The sequence below is a fragment of the Brassica napus genome, chromosome A9, assembly GCF_020379485.1.
Source record: "Brassica napus cultivar Da-Ae chromosome A9, Da-Ae, whole genome shotgun sequence".
Taxonomy (NCBI): domain Eukaryota; kingdom Viridiplantae; phylum Streptophyta; class Magnoliopsida; order Brassicales; family Brassicaceae; genus Brassica; species Brassica napus.
Genome location: NC_063442.1, coordinates 36200686 through 36227392, shown reverse-complemented (window position 1 = coordinate 36227392; position 26707 = coordinate 36200686). Strand labels below are relative to the sequence as shown.

At 36.3% G+C, this 26707-nt stretch overlaps 3 protein-coding genes, 1 long non-coding RNA gene and 2 other non-coding genes across 6 annotated transcripts; 2 read left to right on the top strand and 4 right to left on the bottom strand.

The window, feature by feature from the left end:
• Window positions 1-3809: 3809 nt before the first annotated feature.
• On the bottom strand, window positions 3810-6194 carry LOC111200346 (OVARIAN TUMOR DOMAIN-containing deubiquitinating enzyme 4-like). The gene is made up of 6 exons (XM_022691194.2): window positions 5975-6194; window positions 5305-5715; window positions 5088-5209; window positions 4881-4921; window positions 4678-4776; window positions 3810-4595 (listed from the first exon to the last, which is right to left on the bottom strand). The coding sequence occupies exons 2-6, from the start codon at window positions 5711-5713 to the stop codon at window positions 4418-4420; spliced, it is 849 nt and encodes a 282-aa protein (XP_022546915.2). The 5' UTR covers window positions 5714-5715; window positions 5975-6194; the 3' UTR covers window positions 3810-4417.
• Window positions 6195-10275: 4081 nt separating this feature from the next.
• Window positions 10276-11713, bottom strand: LOC125578471. The gene is made up of 3 exons (XR_007316579.1): window positions 11265-11713; window positions 10953-10988; window positions 10276-10653 (listed from the first exon to the last, which is right to left on the bottom strand). It is a non-coding gene; the product is annotated as an uncharacterized LOC125578471 (long non-coding RNA).
• Window positions 11714-13703: 1990 nt separating this feature from the next.
• Window positions 13704-13776, bottom strand: TRNAV-UAC. Its single transcript has one exon. It is a non-coding gene; the product is annotated as a tRNA-Val (tRNA).
• A 949-nt stretch (window positions 13777-14725) lies between these two features.
• Window positions 14726-18229, top strand: LOC106368187 (transcription factor bHLH60). The gene is made up of 6 exons (XM_013808094.3): window positions 14726-15417; window positions 15483-15590; window positions 15671-15736; window positions 16715-16783; window positions 16918-16989; window positions 17721-18229. Exons 1-6 carry the CDS (start codon window positions 14947-14949, stop codon window positions 18000-18002), a joined length of 1068 nt encoding a protein of 355 aa, XP_013663548.2. The 5' UTR covers window positions 14726-14946; the 3' UTR covers window positions 18003-18229.
• A 738-nt stretch (window positions 18230-18967) lies between these two features.
• On the top strand, window positions 18968-19162 carry LOC125578867. The gene has a single exon (XR_007316949.1). It is a non-coding gene; the product is annotated as a U2 spliceosomal RNA (small nuclear RNA).
• Window positions 19163-19241: 79 nt separating this feature from the next.
• Window positions 19242-20850, bottom strand: LOC111212441 (serine/threonine-protein kinase ZRK4). The gene is made up of 2 exons (XM_048741235.1): window positions 20642-20850; window positions 19242-20483 (listed from the first exon to the last, which is right to left on the bottom strand). Exon 2 carries the CDS (start codon window positions 20462-20464, stop codon window positions 19409-19411), a length of 1056 nt encoding a protein of 351 aa, XP_048597192.1. The 5' UTR covers window positions 20465-20483; window positions 20642-20850; the 3' UTR covers window positions 19242-19408.
• Between the last annotated feature and the right edge of the window lie 5857 nt (window positions 20851-26707).

Below are 26707 nucleotides of genomic sequence, written 5' to 3'. Positions count from 1 at the left end.
CCAAACATTTTTTTTTACCAAACAATTTTTTTATAGGATAATTTTGATACCACATTCCAACACACTAAGTCATTTCTATATAGGAAATTTGACTAATTCGATATTTATTTATATTTAAGAAACCACATGCTTCCTTTGTTTTCTACCCCCCAACACGAAGTGTTTTTTTTTTAAATCATTCCAACCAAATGGCTTTATCAAAGGTTCAACTTGTCGTTCTCCTCATGGCATGTTTTCTCCTATTTACTTCTCAATCAAAAGGTAAATATTTTACTTCAGTTTTTTTTTCTCACTTTATTTTGTTATAGATTTTAACGTTATCACTTTTTTCACACAAGCTTCCAGTAAACACCTTTTTTATAAGACAGAAAATTACTCACACATATTTGTAGATTAAAATATAGTTGACTTTGATTTTTTTTCTTATGAATAGCATACACGATAAATGAGTGTAATTACAGAGGTAAGTGTAACACCGCCGCCGACTGTAAAGTTCCATGTGAAGATCCTGAGTTCCCACCAGGGACTATTGGTAAATGTGTGAAAGATCTTCTTGGTAGTACATCTCTTTGTTGTTGTTTGGTTGATAAATAATGCAAATAATCTATAATAATATGTTTCTTATTATTTTCAGTTCTTGTTAATTATCACCAAAAAATTACTACTTCAAATGTCGTAAGCCATGAGAATGAACAATGTGGAACACTGACTTAACAAGCACATAGAAGAATCACAATATTCAACATTCACAAAAAGAAATCTGTTTCACATTTATTACAAAATTTATCATCTTGAGACTTGAAACTTGAAAGTGTAATTGAATATGTTAAATGGAGTATCCTACTATATAAAAGGAACTAAATTCAAGGTTTTTGAGACTATCCACCTCAGCCAAAATATTCCCATCCAAAAAGAATTAGAAATAAAAGTCATTTAAAAAATAATTAACTAACATACAACTTTTGATATTTCTAGAAATTTCAAATTTGTAACTACTAATTTATTAATAGAATCATATATCTATTGAATTATGTTCTATTTTTAATCGTTAGAATTCAAGGGTAAATAAATTATTAATTTATAATATATATAGTTTATAACTTTATATTGTAGTTATAAATTAAGAGAAAATAACCGGGGAGGGTGAAGAAGCTCATGTAAAATTATATAATTAAAATGGTAAAATGGTGAGTATGATGACGTGAATCTAAACAAATTTGTTGTACAAATTATGGTGCTTTCTTCGTCCACTATAATGATTTAAAATAAAATACATATTCACATAAATAAGTCAATATTTGTTGTTTTTTTTGGTAAGATGTTAAGATTATCATTTTTTGAAAGGTTATACTGTTGTTTTTAAACAACTTATTACAGCAAAGAAACAAAAACAACCAACAACAACTCAAGGTAAAAAAAGTCTTAAGGAAGTCTTATACAAGAAAGATAAAAAGAAGTAAAGAACAGGAGAAAGAAGAACTTGCCGGGTAAGAGAGGAGACGGTCACGCATCATACGGTCGAGAGAGACAAGGATGACTGATGAAGGTGAGGAGACAGCTGTGAACACACGAGCATTACGCTCTTTCCACAACAGGTAGATGGCTGACTGAAAGTAGAGCTTGATGACTGGAGTAGCATGCGTATCTGCGTTGACGCGAGGTTGATTGATCCAGGCTGCAATAGAGTGTGGATCAGCCGGAGGAGAAATCCAAACTTCAGCAGCAAAAGGCTCCCATATCAAGCGAGAGAAAGATCACTCAAAGAAGAGATGATAGTGAGTCTCTATTTTCAGATTACAAAGGACGCACGTTCCTGAGACATTTAACCTCCAACGCCTCAAGCGATCCTTGGTTGGCAGTCTTCTCCGCAAAGCCAGCCATGATATAAACGCATTATGTAGAATATGTTCCTTGAACCAAATAGTCTTGTGCCAATATTTGTTGTTGATAGTGTTTATATTCTTTTCTGACATTAGTATCTATATTTTTTAGTAAACTGATCCAAAGAGATTAATTTGTGGAGCTAAACAAACAAGGATTATAGTGTTTACTTTGGAAAAAGTAATAGGTTGAATGATAGATGGCGTGCGTGCTTTTTCACATGGAAATCTGCACATATATTAAAATCGTAAGATTTGAATCATAAAGAAAATATAGTGTATATGACTGAAGTTGGTCCATTCTGAAACTAAAGATGGCTAAAATTCTTCTTTGTCAAAATGCATAGATGTGAATCTTATATGAATAGAGTTCTCCATTGCTTATAACAGTGTAATAAACTCCGTGTGTAAAGGAGAAAAAATGTTATATAAGTGAAAACAAAAGTTATGATTTTTTTTCTTGTGCCTATAGGCTCTTTGCAATTTGAAGAAGAGAGAACATATTGTGTGAAAATCTTTGGCTCGGTCAAATTTTATCCAGTTGTTTATAAAACTGTTGTTATCTGATTCATGTAATTTTTCAGTGTTGATTTAAAAGCCCAAAAAACTCATCTATACTGACTTTTCGATATTTTTTTTTGTGATTTGAATTTAAAAAGAGATAAAACTTTCGATAAGTTATGTAAACTCAGAACAAGTATTTAGCTTTAGAAAGCATTTACATGTTTCAAACTTATAATATATACATATATAATGTTTAAAATTATGCATATAAAACATGTGTAAAATGTGCCTGAATGTGTTTCTCTTCTTTAATGTGTTAATCGTACTATATATAACATTATTTTAAAATTTCAAAAAGTTTATGTCACATACAAAAAATCATCAATAAAAAATATAATTCTCTATTTTTAACAAGAAAAATGAAAAATTATAAACATATAAATTTAAATTAAGAAAAAATAACATTGAAAAAACAAGAAGTTAATGTAAAAGAAAAAACCGACAAATAATATTACAAATAAAATAAATTTATAAGATACAATCCGCGCGAAACGCGGAAAAAATCTCCAGTAATCTTAATAGAAAATATCAATCTCGCTTAACTGTTAACCAAATGTAAAAGAAATTGCGTAAAGAGAAAAAGACTAAGATAGCACTAAACCAAGTTTTTGTTCTCAAAGTAGCACTCAAGATTCAAAGTCACAAAAATAGGTTTTATTAAAGAGGTAAATATACATTTATACCCTTTGGGTTAATTAATCCACACCTTAGGATTTAGAGTTAATGGGTGGGGTTTTGGAATTAGGGTTTAAAATTTTATAAAAAATAAATACTAAAATAAAAAATATATATTTTTTAAAACAGTTTAAAAAAGTATTTTTAAATTATAAAAATAAAATTTGAAAAAAAAATAAAAAATACATTTTGAAAAAAAAATTTCAAATTTTTTTTATAAAATTTCGAATCTGAAAACATATAATCTGAAACTTTAAAAAAAAATTCTTTTTTTTCATTTTTTTATTTTTATTTATTTATTTTTATTTATTTTTGTTTGTTTATTTAATTTTAAATCAAGGGTATTAAGGATATTTTACCCTTTAATGAATGTCATTTTTGTGACTTTCTCCTTCTAGTGCTATTTTTGAGACATAAACTTCAAAGGTGCTATTATTGACAATTGCCCTTGCGTAAATTATATATAATTCTAATTCTCACACTCGGAGGTGGCCCTTGAGTTTATTTGATCTTCGTTTAATAGTATTGATAGCAATATTCTTTATTCAGTTTTTTAACCGTTTAATTACAACCACAACAGTGTTACCAACAACATTTATTTAGCACACTGACCATATTTTCAGGAGTGCCCACGAACACTGAGAACTTTATGTTATCACGATTTGACAATGTGTGGCACACAAGCTATGATTTGAACAAGCGCATTATTCGAAAATTTATTCAAATTTAAAAGTATAAAGTACAAAATTCTAAAAAACATGTCTATATAGATTGTGGTTGAGTCAGAAAAAGATAAAGATAATGGGCAATGCACTCCATGCGCAGCCTAGGATACAAGCAGGTGATTTTTGAGACAGATGCACTCTTGATTGTCAAAATGATTGCAGGAACTCAAGAAATATGGCCAAACCTCAAGCCAATCATTATGGAAATACAAAGCTGTCTCACTGGGAACGCTGGCTACAGGCTCGAGTATTATCCAAGAGAGAGTAATAAAGCAGCAGATAGGATAGCAAAGGAGGCTTTTTCACTACAGAATCATGTCCCTAAGCTTTATTCTATTGTGCCAGTTTGGTTAAAATCTGTGTTTGAGACAGATTTGTCTACTGTAGTTCCAAACATTATGGGATGAATGAAAAGTAGTAGTTGAGCCAAAAAAAAAAAAAAAAAAAAAAAAAAGTTACCAACACAAAGATGCATGTGAAGATCCCACTTGCTGTCTACAACAACTAACCTTTCTGGAGGCTATTTCCGCCAATTCATACACATTCCGATTCAAAAACAAGAACTTTCCATCGCTATAGTTTGGAGTTGTGAGTTGGAGCTTTACTCTCGTGTATCAAGAGAGCATCGTAGTGACCAAACCCATGGTATAAGACCCGTATTGGATCTTCTTTACCGTATTCTTGACCATATTCTGCTATAGTTATCAATCCTCCAGCCTTTTCGTCCTTCATATACACTGTGATTGGCATCCTGTGATCATGAAAAGCAAGTTCATGTTTCTAACAAAAGACAACAATCACGCACATAAAAGAAAAGGAGGAGAGGAAGTTACTGGAGGACATGTGAAGCCATGAAGAGTTCAGGTTCACCTCCCCACACATGAGGCTTCTGAATTTGTTTGACGTATGTGTCAAAATCTCCTTCTACAAACCTGATGAGAAACATCAAAATGAGTAGGTGCATAAAAAATATAACAGTAGTTTAAAACTGAGGTAAATAAGACAAGATGTTATAATGCAATAAGGAAAGACTAACCATTCAGATTCTTGTCTTCTATTGATAAATTCTTCAGCAACCTACCACATTCAAGATAACTCATGAATGTGATATCATGATAAATGAAACATAAGAGATTGTTGTTTTTGTTGAATCATAGAGAATGTACCAAACAAAATCATATGACTCCCAGTTCAACATTGTTTTTTTATGACAAATAAAAACACTTGAACCATATTTACTTACCCTTGCACGTAACTCATCAGCGAGTTCTCTCTGGGCCTTCTCGCTTGGAGCCATTTTACCAGAGCGTAAACAAAACCCATGAGCCACAGAACGAAACAAACATCTACCATCCCCAGGTATACCTACAAATCAATTACAATTTTCCAGTTTAACAAATGTCAAAACAAAAGAAAAAATAAAGATAAAGTCACCAAATGTGATAGTATCATACACTTACCAATGACAGAGTAATCTTTGTACACTCTCTTCCCATTGTTGTGATCATCATCTTTACCCTTTGAAGCGTCTGCATGTGCTGATTGAGGAGTTGAAGAACAACAAACAAGCAAGCTGACAATCACACCTGTATAAGCAAATCTTGAACACCAATACACGTTTCTCATGTTGGACATCTTCGCCTCAGGGTTCAAGAATGAAGCTTCAAGCTTTCCTTTAGGACCACCAACGTTTGATCGATTAACCAATACCGACCAACTACAAGGTTGTCTATTAGATACCGATACCCCTGAAGAAAGACTGTAAGTTCGGAACTTGCATGATCCCTGAGAGAGGTGAGTGCCTAATTGCCTCTTGATGTAGATAACATTCCTAGAACATGTTGTGATCGGAGTATAACAACTCATCATACCTACACAAAGAGCAAGACTCTTATAGCTCCAATGATTCCAAAAAAAGATTATTTTAAAGCAAAATCAACTTCGAGAATCGATTTTTTTTCATTACTTAGCAAATAAAATAATCAATAGGCAATTCGATAAAACAGAGGAAGGCTAAGATCTGAATGAACGCAGAAAGAATGATAACGGTAGCGTACGCGTGAAGAATCGAGAGAAGAACACGTGAGAAGAGTGAAACAGAGGGTTACAAGGTCGTTAAGCAAAGTATACCTGAAGAAGGGTGTTAATTGCAACTAACTCAGATTTTTTCCGACAAAAGTAAGAAACCAATGTTTGGTTACTGTAGTGTACTGGATTGAACAAGCTGAAAATTTTGATTCTTCTATTGCAAGGTCTCAAATCTTTAACTGGTGATGCGATGAAGCAGACTTGTAGAACACAAGTCGAGAGACGCGATAAGCATCATCGTCTGTTGCAGGCACCGAACAATCGCTTTACTTGATCTCATCACTAGCTCTCTTGGGCCGAGTATTGGGCCTTCTATTGGGCTGTGGCTCTATAGTTGATGGCATATGTTTCACCTGGATTCAAATAGTTTGGGAAATACGGTATTAAAATAACAATTTAAGTTTCCATTTGTACTATATCAAACGAAAATAATAAAATAATTACGGAAATTTGAATATATAGAGAAAAATATTATTTTTGTTCAATTAGTTCTCGTCAAAATAGAGAGAAAAAATTGTTTATATTTTAAATAAATCTGAAGAAATGAGAAGAATAGAATAAGATCTTGTCCGTGGGGAATAGGCCATCCTTTGCGTGGAGAAGTCTGCTCTTTGGGAGAGATCTTTTAAAGCAAGGCTTGAAAAAGGAAATTGGAAACGGAAGAGACACAAGAGTCTGGTTGGACAAGTGGATTGATGATCCTGTGGAAGGAATGAGAGCTCCATGGATTAAAAACTATAGCTTCGATGTCAACTTGGTGGTATCATCGCTCATTGATCCAATCTCCCAACGGTGGAATTTACCAGCTCTTCACGAGATCTTCGTACCTGGTGATATTGAATTAATCATCAAAAGACAGCCTGTGGGGGGGGGAAGGAGGACTTTCATTCTTGGAAATTCAACAGGTCTGGTAGTTTGACGGTAAAATCGGCTTACTGGTTGGCATGTGATGTGAAGACGAGACAGAAGCAGCCGCAGATCTTGGCGCTCCCTTCCCTGAACCCACTAAAAGAGCAAGCGTGGAAGATTATGACAACACCAAAGATCAAAATTTTTGTGTGGAAAGCCTTGAATGAGGCACTTCCTGTAGCTGACTTGATAAACAAAAGAGGGATGAAAGTAGATGAGAGATGTCAACTCTGTGGCTTTGAAGGAGAGGACATAAATCACGTGCTTTTCAGTTGTCCTTTTGCTCGACAGGTCTGGGCGCTATCGAACATTCCATCACCCCCTCATGGCTTTCATCACCTTTCGATCTTCGAGAACGTGAATTTCCTATTCGGAGTCACAAAGCTTCAAAGGGGGGATATGGAGTTCAAGAGAGCATGGCCCTGGGTGTTATGGAATCTATGGAAGTGTAGAAACGGGCTGTTGTTTGAAGGAAAAAGATGGTCGCCGTCAGAGATTGTTTGCAAAGGATTTGGAGAGTCGGAGGAGTGGTATCTAGCTCAGATTGTGGAGAAGGAAATGGAGAGTAAACAAATTACTTACAGTGCAAGCAACAAGATAAGGTGGTCTCCTCCACCGGATCAATGGCTCACCTGTAATTTTGCTAGTGATTGGAACAAAACAACAAAATCTCTGGGAGCAGCTTGGGTCGTCAGAAATGATAGAGGGGTGGTTTTGTTCCACAGCAGAAGAACCTTTGCAGAGATTAGTTCAAAAGAGGAGGCAAAATTGGTAACGTTCTTGTGGGCTGCGGAGAGTATGACCAGTCTAAAGCTTGATAAGCTGATCATGGCAGGAGAACTGGAGGAGTTGTTTGGCGCGGTCTTAAAACCTCACCTATGGCCTGCTTTTGGTTTCCAGAGACAGGAAATAATGGCTAGTATGGTGGGCATCAGACATTGGAAGGTGCAGGTGACAAGAAAAGAAGCTAATAGAGGAGCGGGTTTCATCGCAGAAAGTGTTAACAAATTCAACTTCGGCCAATCGTATGTTGCGACGGGTCATCCGGAGTGGTTGTTTGCATTCTTTGTGAATGAAAGTCGGTTCCTCTAACTTGGCTTTGTATGCATTTGGCAATTGGGAGCAAGTTTGGAGTTAGTGTTTTTTTTGTAATCACAGGGGTCTGTCCTGTGTGGGTAATGGTAGCCGTATGGTTGTGTGTGTGTAGTGGTGATGGATTTGGTTCTCTGTTTTATCAAATATATACATAATCTTTGACGAAAAAAAAAAAAAGAATAAGATCTCTCTGCCAAATTTTTTTTAATTGATATAAAATTCAAAGAACAATAAATTCGTCTTCATTTTTTTATAAGGTCATGAGTTGAAGTCTTGGTGTTTCGAAAACAATTTGATACATTTTTGAAACAAAAGTGGAGTAAGTGTAAACGACTCCCATATTAATATCTTGTAATCCAACAAAAAGCTTGTCGTGTCAGAATTTTTTTCTTAAACCGGCAAGCATTGCAGGCAGCTTGCCCGTTTGTGGTACACACAAAGGACACTGGCGAGCAATGAATGAGCTGGGCCCATCTAGATCTCTCGTTTTCACGGCCCATTTAGCCCCAACTGGCCGTGCGACTTGTTTAGTGGGGCCCGTCACTACGCCCTCTGGCATTCGGGGTTCACAGGGGATTATCTGTATCTTCGATGATTTTTTATGTGGGCCCAAACTGATCATAAGTCATTTTTGGGGTCATTATCGTAAGGGCCCATATTGTTTGCTCCTTGCCTTCTGGGCCCACGTATGTTGCAAGAGCTGGTTAAACATTCGTATGAGTTACCGTTGCAACTAGATATGTTGAGTCCATTATAAACGATGGAAACAGTCTAGTAATGTCTCAATAAGAACCACCACAGTATTATCCACACTTGAAATCCTATGTCATTAGTCGGAAACATTTCAAATTCACGTTAAACGGTATGGTGATCCTTCCGGAAAAAAAATCTTATAACACTAAGTGTGTTCTTACCAAAATCGACTGAATCAGCCAATATAGCATTAAAAAGAAACTATGAATGGACTTTGTGAATTTGGAAATTAGGTAAGATATTTGGGATACTCCTTTCAGTTTACACTCAATTAGGTTTGTCTTTCTAATTAGTGATTAGACAGAAGATACACCGTATATTTGCAAAATAAATGATCAAAGTAATGCTAAAAGCTGCATCTTACGTACAATTAATACATTTGAAAGTGGAGTTTCGATCTTTACTGAATGTACAGACTACAGTCATGTGAACAGCAGTTGAGTCCAACAAAACTATCATCTGGACAATGATTGGTATAAGTGTTTTATTTTGCATCACTCGTTACCCTGTAACGTATTTACTAATACATATCACGGTATTAGTATCGGACACTGTGCCAAAATTTATAATAGACATACTTGTATATATCATGGGTACCACGAACCTTACGTGTGTAAACATATACCACTAACAAGTTAGAGGTTGTATCTTCTTCGTCCATATTCAAGTGTGTATATACTCAATAAAATTTTATAGGTTTTACTATCCCTTACCAAATTATCGATCCATCATCCATGCCCACTTATAAACTAATGATATAGTATTTGTTACTTATAAACTAATGTTCCTAAATTTGCTAAGCATTTTTCTGTTCTCATTTGTCACAAATACTTATCAAAGATTAAAACATAGATTTTCATAAGATCTTGGAGTGAAGTAGTTAGATGCAAATCATTATAAAACATGTAAAATTGTTGGTTGCAAAGTCGTTTATGTAATATTTTTTATAAGAGTAATACCATATGATAAATCAAAGTTGTGAAATATTTGTGGTCTCGTTTATATCCACCATTTTAACTAGACTATGACCACCAAATGTTGTGATCTGTTAAAAGAGTATTATGCACACAAAAGTCATGCAAGCTTTTCAGTTGTATTATAAGATTAATTTTGATAAAAGGTTTTATGATACGATATTAGAAAAGAGAAATTAGCTTAAAATGAGTGTTGATATAATAAAAGCTGCTTATTATAGTCTAGCAAAAAAAAAACACTGCTTATTATATACGTACGGGCTATCACATTTCGAGAAATATTCATTTTTGATAAATACTCTAAACTATCTGATCAATCCATTGATGAAGATTGTAGCGTATTTCATATTCAGTTGATTCAATTGTCTAAAAACCTAAATAGTGCCGTATGCTTCCATATATTTCATAAAATATAGAATAATAAGTAAATATGTGTATGTAACACGTACGTGTTTGGTTGGTTAAAGATAGGCTACAAACTCTACACATCAACCTAAAGGGGCAATGGATGTTGGAGAGTAAGAGCATCATTATCCCAAAACCCCTTAAAGGGTCTCTTAGTTAATTTTTAATAGTTTTTAAAGTGTAAAAGTGAATTAAGAGACTTAGAAAAAAATTTAAACATTTAAATGGTTTATTGCAAGTTTCTTAATTATGGGTTCTTAAAAAAAAATTATAACACTTTCATTACAACAAACTTTACCACAATGCATAATCAAAAAAACTTCAAATTGATCAACGAGTAGCTATTGGTTTCTTTGTGTCTTTGTTGAGTCCTTTGGTAGATGCCATGACTGCTTCGAAGATCCCAGCTTTTCTCCATGTGGGTCTGTGTAAAGATGACATTTTTATAGCCCAAGACTTGAAAGCTGAGTTCGCCTCTCTCACCCATGGAAGGAAACGCTCAAAGACAGAGCATTTAAGTCAAGTTTGGATTCATCAGTGGAGGTGAGACTACGAAGTGGAATGGAGCCATGAGTTGTTCAAATGCTGGAGATGACAAAAAGGAAACAGAGGAGGTTAAGAGCAAATAACAAGTCTATACGAATGTTCTGAAGAACCTATTTGCATCAGTCAGAGAGCTGTCTGTTCACTATTTTTTTTATCTCACGCTTAGCTAGAAAGGAGGAACAAACATGCCTAAACCAACACAAACTCTCTAGACTGAAGAAATGAAATAAGCAACAAGTGCAAGGCTTTATTTATGCTCTCAAGTCATCTCTCAAATAAATCCAAGAAAGCTCTAAAACCACTCATGAAAAATCTATGGAGTTGATGCGACAACATACCTGAAATTCTTGCTTTGCTTTCCTAGTTGATTGCTGCTGCTCCTCAACGATTCCAATTATAGGAAATAAAAAAACACTCAAATGAATATCACCAACAACAACAAAAACAATCAATTATAGGAAATAGAATTTAGTTTTGACACAATAGAGAGAACCCAAAATAGAATTATGATTCAATCAAAACTAGGAAAAAGGAGAAAATGGATAAAATCAGAGGTCGAGCTATAAACGTCGTTGCATCAGTCAAATTTTAGTAAACGGAAAATTAAGTAAACTGAAGCGGAAGCTAAGGGAAGCTAAGGGAGAGATGACCTGGATCGGATTTGAGATCAGTGAAGACGCGCTCCGCTTTAGCAGCAGCGGAATTGAAGGCGGTTCTAGCTTTGGAGACCAAGGACGGCGGCGGCAGATTATTTTAACACGATCACAATGAAATCAGTAGGAACAGACCTTTTGCTCGGCCTCTGCTGCGGTTTCGAGAAGGTTTGAATCTAGAGGAGAAGTGGGATGAAGTTCTGGAGAAGGTGAAGAGGGATGAAGTAATATTGCCAAATTGGAAATGCCCAAAACGACTGTATGTACCTTCCCTCTTTGATTGAGACTTCACTACTACACCCAACCTTATACAACAAGGTGATGAAATCGATTTAAGATTGTTAACAATTCTCCAAGTTCACAATATTTAATTTCTCTTCTTATATAAAAAAACACCAGCTGTAAGATACACTAGTGTATCAACTGCTAGATTGTGATAGAAAATAAATGACTTATTAATTCAAATGTTTCTTTTGGGATTTATCGTTGGTTAATATCTGAGTTTCCTCACCTAATTTCCATGAGTAAAATATGTCAACTATATATTCTCTCTGTTTTTAGAATGTATGTTATAAATTTCTCACACATATTAAAAAAATATTAATTTTTAGTATAAGTGAATTGTTTTACATAATTATCTATTTTATATAATTTAAAGCCAATTAAATTAATAAATATAATGTCTTTTAAACATTATCTAATAAACTTACATTAAAAAGCAATATATCTTTCAAACAACTTTTGGAAAATATAATTTTGGAAGCAAAAGAAATTATATTTTAAATATACTAATAAAAGATTATTTAAATTAGCGACGGTATTGATATGCTGATTACAATTTTTAAATTTAGTGGTCAAGATTTGGAAGTCAAATGTTGGATGCGGGTTTAATTCTACTTCAAACCAAGCCCAAGAATCTGGTCCAACGTCATTAGAATCTAAAGACAACAAGCCTACAAAGCAATGTTTTTAAACCCGACCCGGACATTGAACCGGATGATTTACCGGATCGCTGGGTCACTGGATCGACCGCGGGTGAACCGCAGGTTAATAAATTAATTAATTTTATTATATAATAATATATTAGCTATGAAAATAAATATATAAAAAAGAAAGTTTAATATTTTTTATATTTTTTAAACATAAAATAATAGTTTAGATATGTATATATTTTATATTTAAAAAGTATTTAGAAAATACTTAGCTTTAATTTTTTATATTTTTATTTTCATTTGACATACAAAATATCAAAAAATAGTTTAGATTATTTAATTTTTTCTATAACAAAGTAAAAGTTATGACATCTAAAAAATCAAGATATAAAATTCATAAATATTTAAATGTCTAATGTGAATAATAAAGTAAACTTCAAATTCAAAATAAACCAAAAGTAACAGATCATTAATTTTATAAACCAAAAATTAATTAATTTATTAACCCGCGGTTCACCCGCGGTCGATCCAGTGATCCAGCGATCCGGTAAGTCGTTCGGTTCAATGTCCGGATCGGGTTTAAAAACATTGTCGAAACCCTTTCTGAGCTAAGGGGTGATTCGCGCCAAGCTGACACATTCAAACAATAATGTTACAAATGTCAAAGAAGCTCTTAAGATCCAGATCATCTGAATATTTTTTATGTTACATTAGCATAGCTAAGTTTGAATAGGATGAGCCGACTATAAAGACACATGATACTCGTTGGAGATCACGTTGCCGTTACGACATACTCCTAGAGATTAGATCTATAAAAGAAAGATCAAAGACGATAACAAAAGGATTCAAATTCTTTGATTGTTAACTTATACTCCTAATACTTTTGATCTCCATTGTTTATCAATAGTTCAATACTCTTTAATTCTCTATGATTATATCTTCATGCATTATCAATAAAACAAACACTTTTCATAATTAGTCAACCGTAGTAATTTTATTATTATTCATTTCAATGATTCTTAATACCCTATTTCTAAGTGGATTTAAGATTTATCATCAAATATTCAAGTTATCTTAGAATGAATATACATTTTACAAGAAAGTTAAATTACATCATAACTATATACTCTCTCCGTTCCTTAATGATAAACTTTCTAGAAAAAATGTTTGTTTCAGAAAGATGTATTTTTCTGTGTGTTTTTATGAAAAAATTATAAACTTCAAGAAAATTAATTGACTTTATTGAATTACTATTGGTTTAAAGTTATTGAAAATTAAAGTTTACATAAAACAATACATTTATTATAGTAGTTTAATATATTTTCTTAATATGTGTGAAAATATTAAAAATTTTATCTTTTAGGAACGGAAGGAGTATATATCTGAATGAGACGATGAAACTTACGAATCTATATCTTTTTAGTTAATTAATGAAAAGACTTTAAGCTCGTTTGCTTTTTAAATAGTTTTTTAACTATTTTTTTTTGAAAACAAAAATTTATGGTGGTGCTGCCCAGGATCGAACTGGAGACCTTTTGCGTGTAAGGCAAACGTGATAACCACTACACCACAGCACCTTGTTAATGCTTTTTAAATAGTTCTATCTTCGGTTTAGTTACAAGCTCACATTTAATATCAACTACTAGTCCATAACAAGATCGTTCTATCTTCTACAACTTTTCCAAGAACTTCAGAACTTAGGCTAAATCTTGCGGCAATCATCCAAAGACTCAGGTATTTACAGTTTTTCTTGTCGGGAGGTATAATTACAGTTTTAACTGGGGCTATATGCTAAAATAAAAGTAGTCAGATTTATTTTTGTAAAATTATTCTTCTGATTTAACAAGTCAACAAAACTATTTTACTCTTTCGTTTCAAAATTTTACATTTAGAAAAAAGTATATAAAGATAGATATTTTACATTTTAATACATTATTTAATGGTAAATCATTTTTTTAAATGACATTTATTGAAATTACATTGTTTAAATGTTAATACAGAATGAGTATTTTTGTAAAGTTTGTAAAAATTTCATTCACACTGAAATCAGTGTCCATGAAAAGAAATTTTTTTATATCCCCAATTTATGGCATAACTACAGATAATAATATTTATAGATGAGTAGGACGCATAATTGATTTTATTTTTCAGCCTATTTTATTTGAATAAAAGATAGAGGTCAGAGACAGCAGGCTGGTCCTGGGGCAGAATAACTCAATTGGATTTAATATATACCGCTCTATGGTACGTCCAATAAATTATTATCTACAATAATACTATGCAATAATAAATAATTACAAAATTTTAATTGTTATAAAAATCATATACTAAAAAATTAGAGATAATCAGAGGTAAAAAAATAAAAGTTATCAGATAAAGCCCAAAAGGCCCAACTAATATCCATTGGGATCCAGCAAAAATGGTCTAAAAAGAAACCGTACCGTAAATACAAAAACCAAAAATTGATTTCTCTCTCTTTTTTTTTTTTTTATTTAACCGACGCACTTCCACAGCTAACGTTGCTTTCGTCCTACTTCAAATGGCTATGGAGTAAATAAAGCTTCTTCCTTTTTCTCTCAGACAAGACAGAGAAAGAGAAAGGTTTCTCAAGTCAGACTCTTTGACCGCCATTGATGCACCTTCTTCGCCGCGATATGCTCACTAACTAACAAAAGTCAATTCTTTATCACCGCAACTCTCTCTCTCTCTCTCTCTCCTTAAAGGGTTTCCCTGAGATTCCACCGTTTATGGATCTGACCGGAGCCTTCGGAGCTAGATCCGCCGCCGTTGGGGCGTGCCGGGAACCACCAGGGCTCGAATCGCTTCATCTCGGCGGCGGCGACGGTGGTTTCACTGCGTTGCTTGAGCTCCCGCCCACACAAGCCGTGGAGCTTCTCCATTTCACTGATCCCTCGCCCTCTTCTTCTCAGGCGGCCGTCGCCGGAGTCGGTTTAGACGTCTCTCCACCGCCACCACCGCTTCACGCTTACGGAGCATTGACTTTTCCTTCTAACGCAGCCCTCATGGAGCGAGCAGCTCGCTTCTCGGTGATGGCCAATGAGCAGCAAAACGGAAACGTGTCCGGTGAGACTACCACGACGAGCTCGGTGCCTTCTAACTCCGATAGAGTCAAGACCGAGCCTGGTGAGACGGATTCATCTCAGCGGTTGGAGAACAATCGATGTGGCATTGGCAAGAGGAAAGAACTCGACAAGAAGGTGAGACAATTTTGTTTAACATTTGATTCAAGCCAGTGATTGACACGTGTCCCTAACTTGTCTAGGTGAAAGGCTCAACGAAGAAGAAGAGCAAAAGCTCTGAAGAGCTGCCTTATGTTCACGTTAGAGCTCGCCGTGGTCAAGCAACAGATAGCCATAGCTTAGCTGAACGAGTAACTCAGCTTCTCAATGGTCTTAATCAGTTGATTAATTAAATTAATCGCTAATGGATTACTAATTTTTTGGATTATAGGCAAGAAGAGAGAAGATTAATGCACGGATGAAGCTGCTACAGGAACTGGTCCCAGGCTGTGATAAGGTTTGTCTCTCTAGATAATGAATATGCTAATTAATCATTAGGTCTTCATTTGTGCTTAACGACATAATATTTACTTAATAGATTCATTCACTCTAAAAAGTAAGAATATTGTATAGTTTTTGATGATTTTAGTTTCTTTTTGTTAATTAATAACTCAAAAAGTTGATTAATTAATTGCTTTTTAGTGAAGAAAAGTGATTTCTGGTGTGTCAAAGGGTACACACTTGGCTTTAAGGTTAAACTAGTCACACAGACGTGATTGGAGATGGCTTTTAATCGAATTCTTTTTTCCACTTCTCAAAGTGTTGTGTTCATTGAGCCTGATTGATTAGTCTATAAGTGAAAGTGAGGGGATGCTAGCTGTAATGCGCCATTAAGGTTTTGGGTTTAGGGGACAGATATTGATGGAAAGATCAAGATCAAAGTGTGTGTTTGTGTTTGGGGTCCATTGATAAGTGGGAAGAGAAAGTTGGAAGCTTTCTAATGGGAAGGTGGGGGGGAAGGGGGTAGTATCGTCTCTAACACGTTGGGTATCTATCAAGGAAAAAATGACAATGACTCCTTATTAGAAGGACGGATTAAAGCAAAGGATCCTTTACTAAAAGTTGATATTGTGTTGAGTCCCACATACCTAATTAGTTTGGAAACATGGATGTGACACTCCTCCCCCTCCCAGACAAGTAAATTTAAAATCAATAGAAGTTAGCAGCAATTATTGGTGAGATTGGTGGAGATGATGTTATGCTAACATCAGCCTTTTGTAATATTTTTATTGGTTGAGCTGTGAGGACTTGATTGATTGATTGTTCCATGAACCACTAGAGTAGTGATTACTTTTTTGAAAGTGATAAAAGTTTGATTGTGATTGGAGATGCCATTTAGATTTAAAGAGCCATCCTCCTTTAGACATAGTAGCTGCTTAGGAAGGAACTCTTGTTTGTTGGGTGTGTAAAAAGCAAATGTCTTTGACTTTTGCAGATTCAAGGTACTGCGTTGGTGCTGGATGAGATCATAAACCATGTCCAGTCTTTACAACGTCAAGTGGAGGTGAGACTTTCCGTGTTCCAGTTTTGTTCTTTACCACCTATATATATATTGTACAATAGCCTTGAAAGGACACAGCCAAAAGGTCAACTCAAAACAATCTCATCAAAGTTTTTAACTTGTTTTTTTTTCCACAGATGCTATCAATGAGACTTGCTGCAGTAAACCCCAGAGTAGACTTCAATCTCGACACCTTATTAGCCTCAGAAGTAAGTATCTTCTAATCTCACACAATACTTAGGTCATCTTGATTACACTTCTACAGAAAAAAAACAATAGCATGTGTCTCTCATTTGAGTAAACCATACCTCTTTGAATAGTTTCTAGTTTATATCATAAAAAGAAAAAGTTTTGGGTATTTATTGATACAAACATTAACTTAGACCAATTTAGAGCAAGGCGTAGGAAGATCAACGTCTAGTCTTATGAATGGAACTCAGGGAAAAATAAATACACAACACACACCTGGCAAAATTACAGTATACACAAACAGCTTTTAGTGGGTCAAAACTCGGACCACCATTGTTCTGTATCTTACTGTGAGTTATGTCGGATGTGTTTGTATATATTGATGAGCTTTGATGATTTGAAAAAAAAAATTATTTTATTCCTCAGTAATAATATATGGGTCTCTTCCAACATCTTGTTTCTTTTCATCTATCTAATCTCACAATCAAACACCTGTGGATTCTATCTAGAGTAGGAGACTTTAATCTTACTCATCAAAGATGTTTTGGACCAAGGTTAATAAATGCTCTCTCTCTTTCTTCTTACAGCTTGTACATACCCAATAAATAGCTAGGGTCCCTCTCATTAAGCCTAGTTCTTTTTTAGGATAATAATAACAATAGCTGACTTCTTTGACTATAGATCAAGATCTCTATGAATGAATGATCTCTGAGCTGAAATCTTTTCTTGGTTTGGTTTCATTTTTTCGCAGAATTGTTCTTTAATAGATGGGAGCTTTAATGGTACAGCAATGCAGCTAGCTTGGCCTCATCAAGTCACTGAGACTGAACAATCCTTTCATCACCGGCAACTGCAACTGCAACAACCACCACAACCGCAGCAATGGCCTTATGATGGCTTGAACCAGCCGGCTTGGGGAAGAGAAGATGATCAAGGTCATGGCAATGAACACAACAGTTTGATGGCTGTTTCTGAAAATTTGATGGTGGGTTCTGCTAGTTTGCACCCAAACCAGGTCAAAATGGAGCTGTGAGTAGCAGTAGATTATGAATGTGTATATATAAGCTTGTCTCTCACTCTCCACATATATATAAATTATTATAGATATATATAAGAATTAGCTATCTGTTAAGAAGTATTTGATTCAGAGAGACAAAACTGGTATATGATTTATTTCTTTTTTTTTACCAGATTTCCACAATGTAGACATTTAGAATATGTATGTGCTACTTCTCAGTCAGAATATTATTATTTCAATCATGGGGAAAGTGTTAAAACTCCATGAAGGACGATTAAATGATCAAAACTAAAACTGGCAAGAAGAATATTGACGCACATGTAATTACAGTCTGAGACTCAAATGAGACGAAACTAATGTTTCTTGAATGTTATAATCTCTCACTTGTAGATTGGGACGCCTCACTGAAATGTTTGACATAAACACTAGAGACTCTAGAAGAAGAAGATGATGGTCTCATTCCTTCCCTTTACACTAGTGACATGAACATTAGCGATCTACTAATGCTTCCAAAAGACATGCTTATGAACCTAACCATTAGGGAAGAGATTTTGTTGAGATACCTCTATTATTCCTAAGTTCTTGATTAAGCTTTCTCGAACTGACTTTTTTTTTTCTCTGAATGATTCATACCTATGACATCGATAAGTCTTCCACTGATGAAAAGAATACGCTGCAACTTCACACCTGATGAGTTCCTGTCATGATCATGCCCCTGGAAGTATCGTAGAAGAGCTTAACGCCAAGATCACAAACTTCTTGCAACTCCCAATCTACAAGTTGACGAAACGTCAGCGTTTCACTTTTGTGACCCAGTGGGCAAAGAACCGACGAGAGAAAAATAATCAGTAGGCAAACGTCATCGTTTCAATTTTCTTAATAGGAAAGGGAATAGTTCGAAAGTCCCACATCGGTATGATGAGAGTTATTGTTCATAAGCCAAACAGTATTAAAAGAAAGACGAACCTCTCTTTCAATTCATACCTTTCTCGGCCTTTTGGCTAAGATCAAGTGTAGTATCTGTTCTTATCAGTTTAATATCTGATATGTGGGCCATCGGCCCACTCGATATTAACTCTATTTTTTAAGGGAGAAAGCCCATTAAGATAGCTTGCTATCTGGGCTTTCAAGAATCGCCTATGCGTTGCACTATTGCACGGGCCGGCTCAACCCTCCAAATTTGTAATCCAAGTTTATTACATTTTAACCTTAAGGAGCTTCCTGAACTTTCCAAATGAACTAATGTGCTGACTCTACTCCAAGAATATTTTATTTTCACCTTCAAGATTTTAAATATTACAATATTTACCACAATATGTCAATATCAATTATATGCCCACTGTTCTATATTGTAGTCTTGTCTCATATCTTTTTATTATTACAAACCTGACCATATAAATAGAAAGTTTACAACACCTATTCTATGTCAATCTCTCAATTCTTTTTAGTTCTTTTGCCACTTCCATCATCTTTGGAACATCACCTTTATGACCAGTGCATCTAAGTGAGAGCATCAGAACTGCTTCCATTTGCCGTCTCTCTTGTTCTCCAGTTTCATCATCACCCATACTTTCCAACATTTGTGGATCCAATATCTCAACGACTCTTCCCTCCTCCACAAACTTACACACCCTATCTGAAACCCTCAGATTCAACACACTGTGCTCATATTCAAACAAACTCTCATCACCTTTGCAACGCTCAACCACTCCATGCTTTCCTATCAAAAGATTTTGCAACAACACTCCAAAACTAAAAACATCAGTATTCTCAGTGACTACACCACTCGTCACATAATTGTACTCTAAATAATCTAAAACTCCTTCTACTCTATCAGCATCGACCTTAACAAACGTCTCTCCTTCTGGGATTGAGACACATAGACAAAACCCACTTAGCTTTGCTGTTCCGTTTGAATCCAAGAAAATGTTAGAAGGTTGTATATCCATATGAACCATAGTCCTTGGAAACGCAGTGTGAAGATAAGAAACCGCAACAGCAATCTCTTTGGCCATCTTGATTAACATTCCCAAGTTTGGAGTATTGTAAGGTATACGTTCTGCATACTCACATACTAAGACCGGATACTCGAACTCAAGACAACATCCTAACAGCTTGAGAAAGTTCTTGTGACCACTCACCATGGACGAGACGGTTATGTCACGACAGATCTTTGCTATTGTATCAGATGTGTATAATTTCCATGTAGCTCTCTTGATTAGTACCGGGCGGTTTTCGAGCGTACCTCTGTATATAAACTCGAAGCGAAACATGTGATTGCTCTCGTGGAAGTTGTCGGTGGCTTGGATGATTTGGTTAGCAGAGAAAGTCTTGATTGGATTGGATTTGCCATCGCAAAGCTCGATGAGGTCTTGTAAGAGCACCTTACCGTTTTCTTGAAACGATCTTAGCCGTTGATTTGCTTCTGAGTGTTTCTTCTTCTTCTTCTTATTTGACTTGTTCATCAAACAATCCATCTTCTGATCTCAACAACATCTGTAATAAAAAAAAAAAAACTTAAATGGAGAAAAGAAGAGGATGGTTCAAAGATAAGTTCTGTCTTAACACTAACTGGAGTCAAAAGGAAAATAAATGAATTATAAAATAATATATTTCGTAGTTTGACTATTCAAAATAAGTGTTTCAACTTTTACCTGAAAAAAGAAGAAACTGTAATCTGAGGCATCATTCATCACTAGGCGATGGAACTATGGAGAAGGAAAAAGGAGAAGGGCGAGGCGAGGAAGTGCTTCCTCAAGAATGGGAGCGTGTTTGTTCAGGAACTCATTGATGACTGCAACGGCATTTCAAACCCTATTCGAATGTTCTCTTCCGATCAAATCTCCGAGGCCACGAGTAACTTTTTTTTTTTGTCAAACTTTTTTTTTTGTCAAACAACCACGCCACGAGTAACTTCGATCCCAACTCTTCTATCGTTGAATATACACAAGTACACGTGCTTGCGTACTTGCGTAACTGGAGTTAAAAGACAAGTTGTGGAAAATTCATTTACCGTAATATGTTAGACTCGTGTTTTTTTTTGCATAATGGGCATGTTTATGTTTACCACTTTAATAGTATCATTTCTCATTTTTACCACCAATAAAGATACATTTTCAAAAATATTTTTTTCGGTGGCAAAATACTTTTATACACTTGTTTTTTAAATATACTGTTGAGAAAACTTGAAATCCAATTCTTGATCTTGTACGTTCACTTTCTTCTAGCTTCTAGCACTTAGATTTATTCAGATTGTGTATGATCTAAAGAACTGTAAAGAACACATACACAAGCGTTTGTTTACCCAGTCTTCGTTTCCTACTGACTGGGGAGAGAACTAAACTCTCATGCCTTTACTATTGATCAGTTTGATACAATAGCTAACGATCTCACTTGATCGTTGTTCACAGGTATTACAGAAAGATATACCGTGAGCTTTTCGGAGAAGACTATCAAAGTGACTGCGATGAAGACGACTCTATATCAGCCTCCGATACCTCCGACGACGAGGATACGCAGAATGAACCGGAGAAAACGCCGTGATCTCAAGAGCTACGATCACTGCTGGATCTCTCTAGTCTTGATCAGTTTTCTCCTTCCGCTTTGATATCTTCTCTCTCTCTCTTTCTTTCTCTCTTGAGACGGATCTGTATCACTCTGTTTCTTGCGTCTCTCTCTACTCTGTGTTGACTCCTCCTTTTAAACAAAATGAAGTTTGTTATCGATCGTAACAACCTTTTCTTCCAGCTCAGCACGAGCTGACTTGCTTGCTGTTTTATCACTTGGGCCGTCTTCACGCTTAAGCCCAATGACCAAAACGACACAACATTCACAAATCTCCACCTTGACGTTTTAGGTCAATGTCAAAGAACTCCGCCGTAAACACAGCAACTACGACAACCCGTAACCATGTCTGAAACACCACCAAACAGTTCAAACAACTTTACTGGACAATGCGGATCCAACGACGAACCCTTACCTCCTCCACTGAGAACCCCAAGTCCTGAACCAGCTCGACTTCCCAGTCCAGACCTTCTCATATTCAACCCTTGCATGCCACAATCACCAACTCTGACTCTCCCAGACGATTTCAAGCTTCCAGATCCTCCAGTTGTACCTCTCACTGAAAAAACCCAAATAAGCACGTCTTCTGCAAATCTCGTTGAACCTCAACAGCAACAAACCCCGCTTGTATTCTGTAAGTCACCTTCTCCTGTTTACCCTGAACTTGAGAAACCTTACAACGAATCATGACACACTTGCTCGTTTTTTTAGATAACGAACACTTGAACCTTTTTTGGAGAAACTCCAGTAACTCCTTCGTAAGTCTCCTAACTTCTTCAAACTTGTTAGTTAAGACGTTGTTTATGCAGAGGCAGAATACTAACTCTTTTGCTCTCTGTGTATATATGTACTCCCTTGATGAGATGGTTTAAACAACAGAACCATCTCGAAGTACGTTCTGGAGCGATCAGGCAGTGACCCCCAACGTTTCGAGACACTTCTCGAACGCGTTTCCAGGTAACCCTTTAGTTAACATATCAGCTGGATTTAGGGTAGTGTGAATCTTGACTAAACCGAAATCCACAATGTCTCTGATGAAATGAATCTTGTTTGCTACATGCTTCGTCTTGTCGTGATGTACTGCATTCTTAGCTAGACAAATAGCGCTTTGTGAATCACTGTGAAGCCTGAAAAACTGAGAATCAAAACCCAATTCACAACAAAACTCCCTCAACCATAACCCTTCTCTTGTAGCTTCTGAAAGAGCCATGTACTCAGCCTCTGTAGTTGAAAGAGCTACTACATGCTGCAGTGCAGACCTCCAACTAACTGTATTCCCTCCAACTTGAAACACATAACCAGTTATTGACCTCCTCTTGTCACGATCAGTTGAGTAATCAGAATCACTAAATCCCTCCACCTCAAACTGATCATTCTTAGTAAAATGTATGCAAACTTCTGAAGCTCCCTGAAGATACCGCATAATCCACTTAACCGCTTCCCAATGCTCTCTGCTAGGCTTAGACATAAACCTGCTTACTAGACCAACTGCATATCCCAAATCTGGTCTAGTTCCAATCATAGCATACATCAGGCTTCCTACAGCGCTCGCATAAGGAGTGTTGTCCATTAAATGTTTCTGCTTTTCCCACTCTTCAGGTGTTAAGCTTTTAAGCTTGAAATGCGCTCCAACTGGTGTGATTACTGGTTTACACTCTTCCATTCCAAACGTCTTTAGAACTTGCTTAATATACCTCTCTTGTGACAGCTTCAGAATACCCTTTTCTCTGTCACAAGTAATCTCCATTCCTAAAATGCGAGTAGCTGGTCCCAAGTCTTTCATTTCAAACTCCTTCTTCAGAAGGTCCTTAAGATGTAAGACTTTCTTCTTGTCTTTAGCTGCAATAAGCATATCATCCACATACAACAGAAGATACACACTCTCAACTGCACCTTTTCCTTTCCAATATACACAAGGATCTTTAACGCATCTCGTGAAACCTTTTTCTCTTATGAACGCGTCAAACCTTAAGTTCCACTGACGGGGAGACTGTTTTAACCCATACAAAGATTTCTTTAACAAACAAACATTCCCTTCATCTCCCTTCTTAATATATCCTTCAGGTTGCTCCGTGTAGATGGTCTCGTCTAGATTTCCATTTAAGAAAGCTGTTTTCACATCCATCTGCTCCAGTTCTGTGTCAAAATTCACAACGAATGACAGTAAAATTCGAATTGACACGTGTTTGACGACTGGAGCAAATATCTCGTTGTAGTCTACACCTTCCACTTGAGTATATCCTTTGGCAACGAGTCTAGACTTGTACCTAGGATCTTCAACCCCAGGAATACCTTCCTTGTGTTTGTATATCCACTTAGAGCCTACCACTCTCTGTCTCTTGGGTCGATTTACGATATCCCAAGTATGATTCTTGTCTAGTGAAGCCTTCTCATCTCCCATAGACGCATCCCATTTATCCCAATCTTTACTCGCTCTTGCTTCTGCATAAGTCTTTGGCTCAGACACTTCAACGTCTCGAGCACAACTCAAAGCATATGCCACAAAATCTCCGCTTTCAAAGATTGCTGGAAGTTTAGAAGTCCTTCTAGCTCTGTCTCGTGCTAGAAGATAGTCATCAAGACTTTCAGTCGACGTAGAATCTTCCTGTGTTCCTGTCTCTGGTTCTCCTTCTGAATAGGCATCTTCAATCGACTCAGATGATGAAGAGGAAGAGGAAGCTCCACCTTCACCACTACTTGACGGTCCACGAATCAAGTCAGGACTGAACGAGACTTTCCTTTTTCCATTAGCCTTCTCCTCTTTAGACTTCCAATACAGCTTCTCTTCATCAAACACCACGTTTCTACTGATTGTTGATTTTCCTTGTTCTGGAAGCCACACACGATATCCCTTAGTGCCTTGCGGATAACCCATGAAAATACCTTTCACCGCTCTAGGACTCATTTTGTCTTGAACCGTATGAACGTAAGCTACACAACCGAACCTTCTCAAATGATCATACTGAACCTTAACCCCTGACCACAGCTCCTCTGGAATCTGAAACTCGATAGCTGCACTAGGAGTTCTGTTGATCAAATAGACTGCAGTAGAAGCAGCTTCTGCCCAAAATCTCTTTTCCAATCCCGACTCTGCAAGCATACACCTGATTTTGTCTGCAATTGTACGATTCATTCTTTCCGCAACCCCGTTTTGTTGGAGAGTATAAGAGCACGTCTTGTGTCTCTTTATACCTGAATCTTTACACATCTTATCCATCAGAGTATTGCAGAATTCCAAACCATTATCAGTGCGTAAGCACTTGATCTTCTTGCTTGTCTGATTCTCCACTAGACTTTTCCACTCAACCATATTCGTATACACTTCATCTTTGGTGCGTAAGAACCTTATCCAGATCTTCTTAGAGTAATCGTCAATCATAGTTAAGAAGTATCTGCAACCGGATAGGCTCTCTTCATTTGTCGGAGACCCCCAAAGGTCTGAGTGTATGTAGTCCAAAATGGCTTCTGAGTTTTTCTTCGAGGTTGGAAACGGTTGTCTATGAGCTTTCCCTAGAACACACTCTTCACAGAAACTCAATGTGTGAACTTCCTTAGTATTCAGATAACCCCTTCTGACCAACAAATTCATATTCTTCAAACTCATATGACCAAGTCCAGAATGCCAAATGTTAGTCATATCCACCTCTGCTCGAGCAACATAAACCTCAGCCCTTGTAACAATACCCTGAAGATAATACAAACCATTCCTGTAGCAGCCGGATAATACTTTCTTTCCCTGCTTGTAGAACGTTACCTTGTAGTTACTTCCTTCGTAGTTGCAGCCACAATTCTCTAATTGACCGTAGGAAATGAGATTTCTACTCATAGTAGGCATATATCTGACTTCAGTTAAGATCACTGTAGACATGTCTGGATTTACTATCTTGATCTTTCCAATCCCCTTCACTTCACTGGTCGTATTGTTCCCCATGAAGACTTTTCCGCCTTCTAACTCTTCAAGATCAAATAACACGTGTTTGTTGGGAGTAATGTGAAAGGAGCACCCAGAGTCTAGAACCCACTCGTCTTTAGTTTCTTGAACACTTGCTGTGAGAATCATTGGTTGCTCTTTCTTGTGAGCAACGTTTGCAGCTTCATAGTCTTTGTCCTTTTGTTTGATTGGACAGTCACGCTTGAAGTGCCCTTCTTTTCCACAGCTCCAACATTCCTTGGACTTAGTTGAACTCTTTGGTCTCGACTTTGACCTATGTCCATTGCTCTTCGACCGACCTTTCCCATAGCCTCCACTACCACGTTTATCACTTCGCCCTCTCGTCACTGTGAGACCTTCACCGTTTGATCTCGTTTTACCAGTCAAGCCTTTCTCTTTCAGCTCTGCTTCCTTAGCATAAGCAGACGCTGTAACTTCCTTCACTGTCAAGGTCTCCTTCCCGTTTCCATACTTCAGAGTATGAACTAGGGAATCATACTGAGGGGGTAGACTGGTTAGGATCTGTATTGCCTGATCCTCATCCGAAACATGAATGTTTAAGCTTGCAAGGTCATCAATCAGCTTTAAGAAAGTATCTAGATTTTCCTCAATACTTTTACTCTCCACCATTCTATAGCTGGCAAAACTCTGCTTCAGATAGATGCGATTGGGAAGAGTCTTTGTTTGATAGTCTCCTTCTAGAGCTCTCCATACACCCAAAGCTGTTGATTCCTTCATGACCTTTCTTAGAACAATATTGGTCAAGCTTGAACAAATTAGGTTTCTTGCACGAGTATCTTTCTCCTTGGCAAGAAGATCTCGTTTAGCCTCTTCATCACCCTTAGGACTCGCATCACCGTCTTCCTTAACCTCCTTTGTACTCTTGACATTTTCTTCACTCAGAATGTTACCAAGACCTTGTAGTTCAAGCTGCATTAGCATCTTAAACTTCCACATCCCGAAATCACCAGATCCGTCGAACTTTTCCATTTCGAACCTCGCACGAACTGACTCCATCGTGATCTATTCAACAATCACAAAGAAACACACAAGCGCAGCACCTAACTAGAATAGCACATATCAGATTCAGAATCTCAGAATCTATTAACCTGGCTCTGATACCACTTGTTGAGAAAACTTGAAATCCAATTCTTGATCTTGTACGTTCACTTTCTTCTAGCTTATAGCACTTAGATTTATTCAGATTGTGTATGATCTAAAGAAC

Bases quoted from the DNA above. Each gene is read 5' to 3' on its own strand.
- LOC106368187 (XM_013808094.3), top strand. From the start codon at position 14,947: ATGGATCTGACCGGAGCCTTCGGAGCTAGATCCGCCGCCGTTGGGGCG. The intron at 15,737-16,714 runs GTTTGTCTCTCT...TGACTTTTGCAG, and splicing joins TGGTCCCAGGCTGTGATAAG to ATTCAAGGTACTGCGTTGGT. The intron at 16,784-16,917 runs GTGAGACTTTCC...TTTTTTCCACAG, and splicing joins CTTTACAACGTCAAGTGGAG to ATGCTATCAATGAGACTTGC.
- LOC111212441 (XM_048741235.1), bottom strand. From the start codon at position 20,464: ATGGATTGTTTGATGAACAAGTCAAATAAGAAGAAGAAGAAGAAACAC.
- LOC111200346 (XM_022691194.2), bottom strand. From the start codon at position 5,713: ATGATGAGTTGTTATACTCCGATCACAACATGTTCTAGGAATGTTATC. The intron at 5,210-5,304 runs GTAAGTGTATGA...ATTGATTTGTAG, and splicing joins CAAAGATTACTCTGTCATTG to GTATACCTGGGGATGGTAGA. The intron at 4,922-5,087 runs GTAAGTAAATAT...TGAATGTGGTAG, and splicing joins CTGATGAGTTACGTGCAAGG to GTTGCTGAAGAATTTATCAA.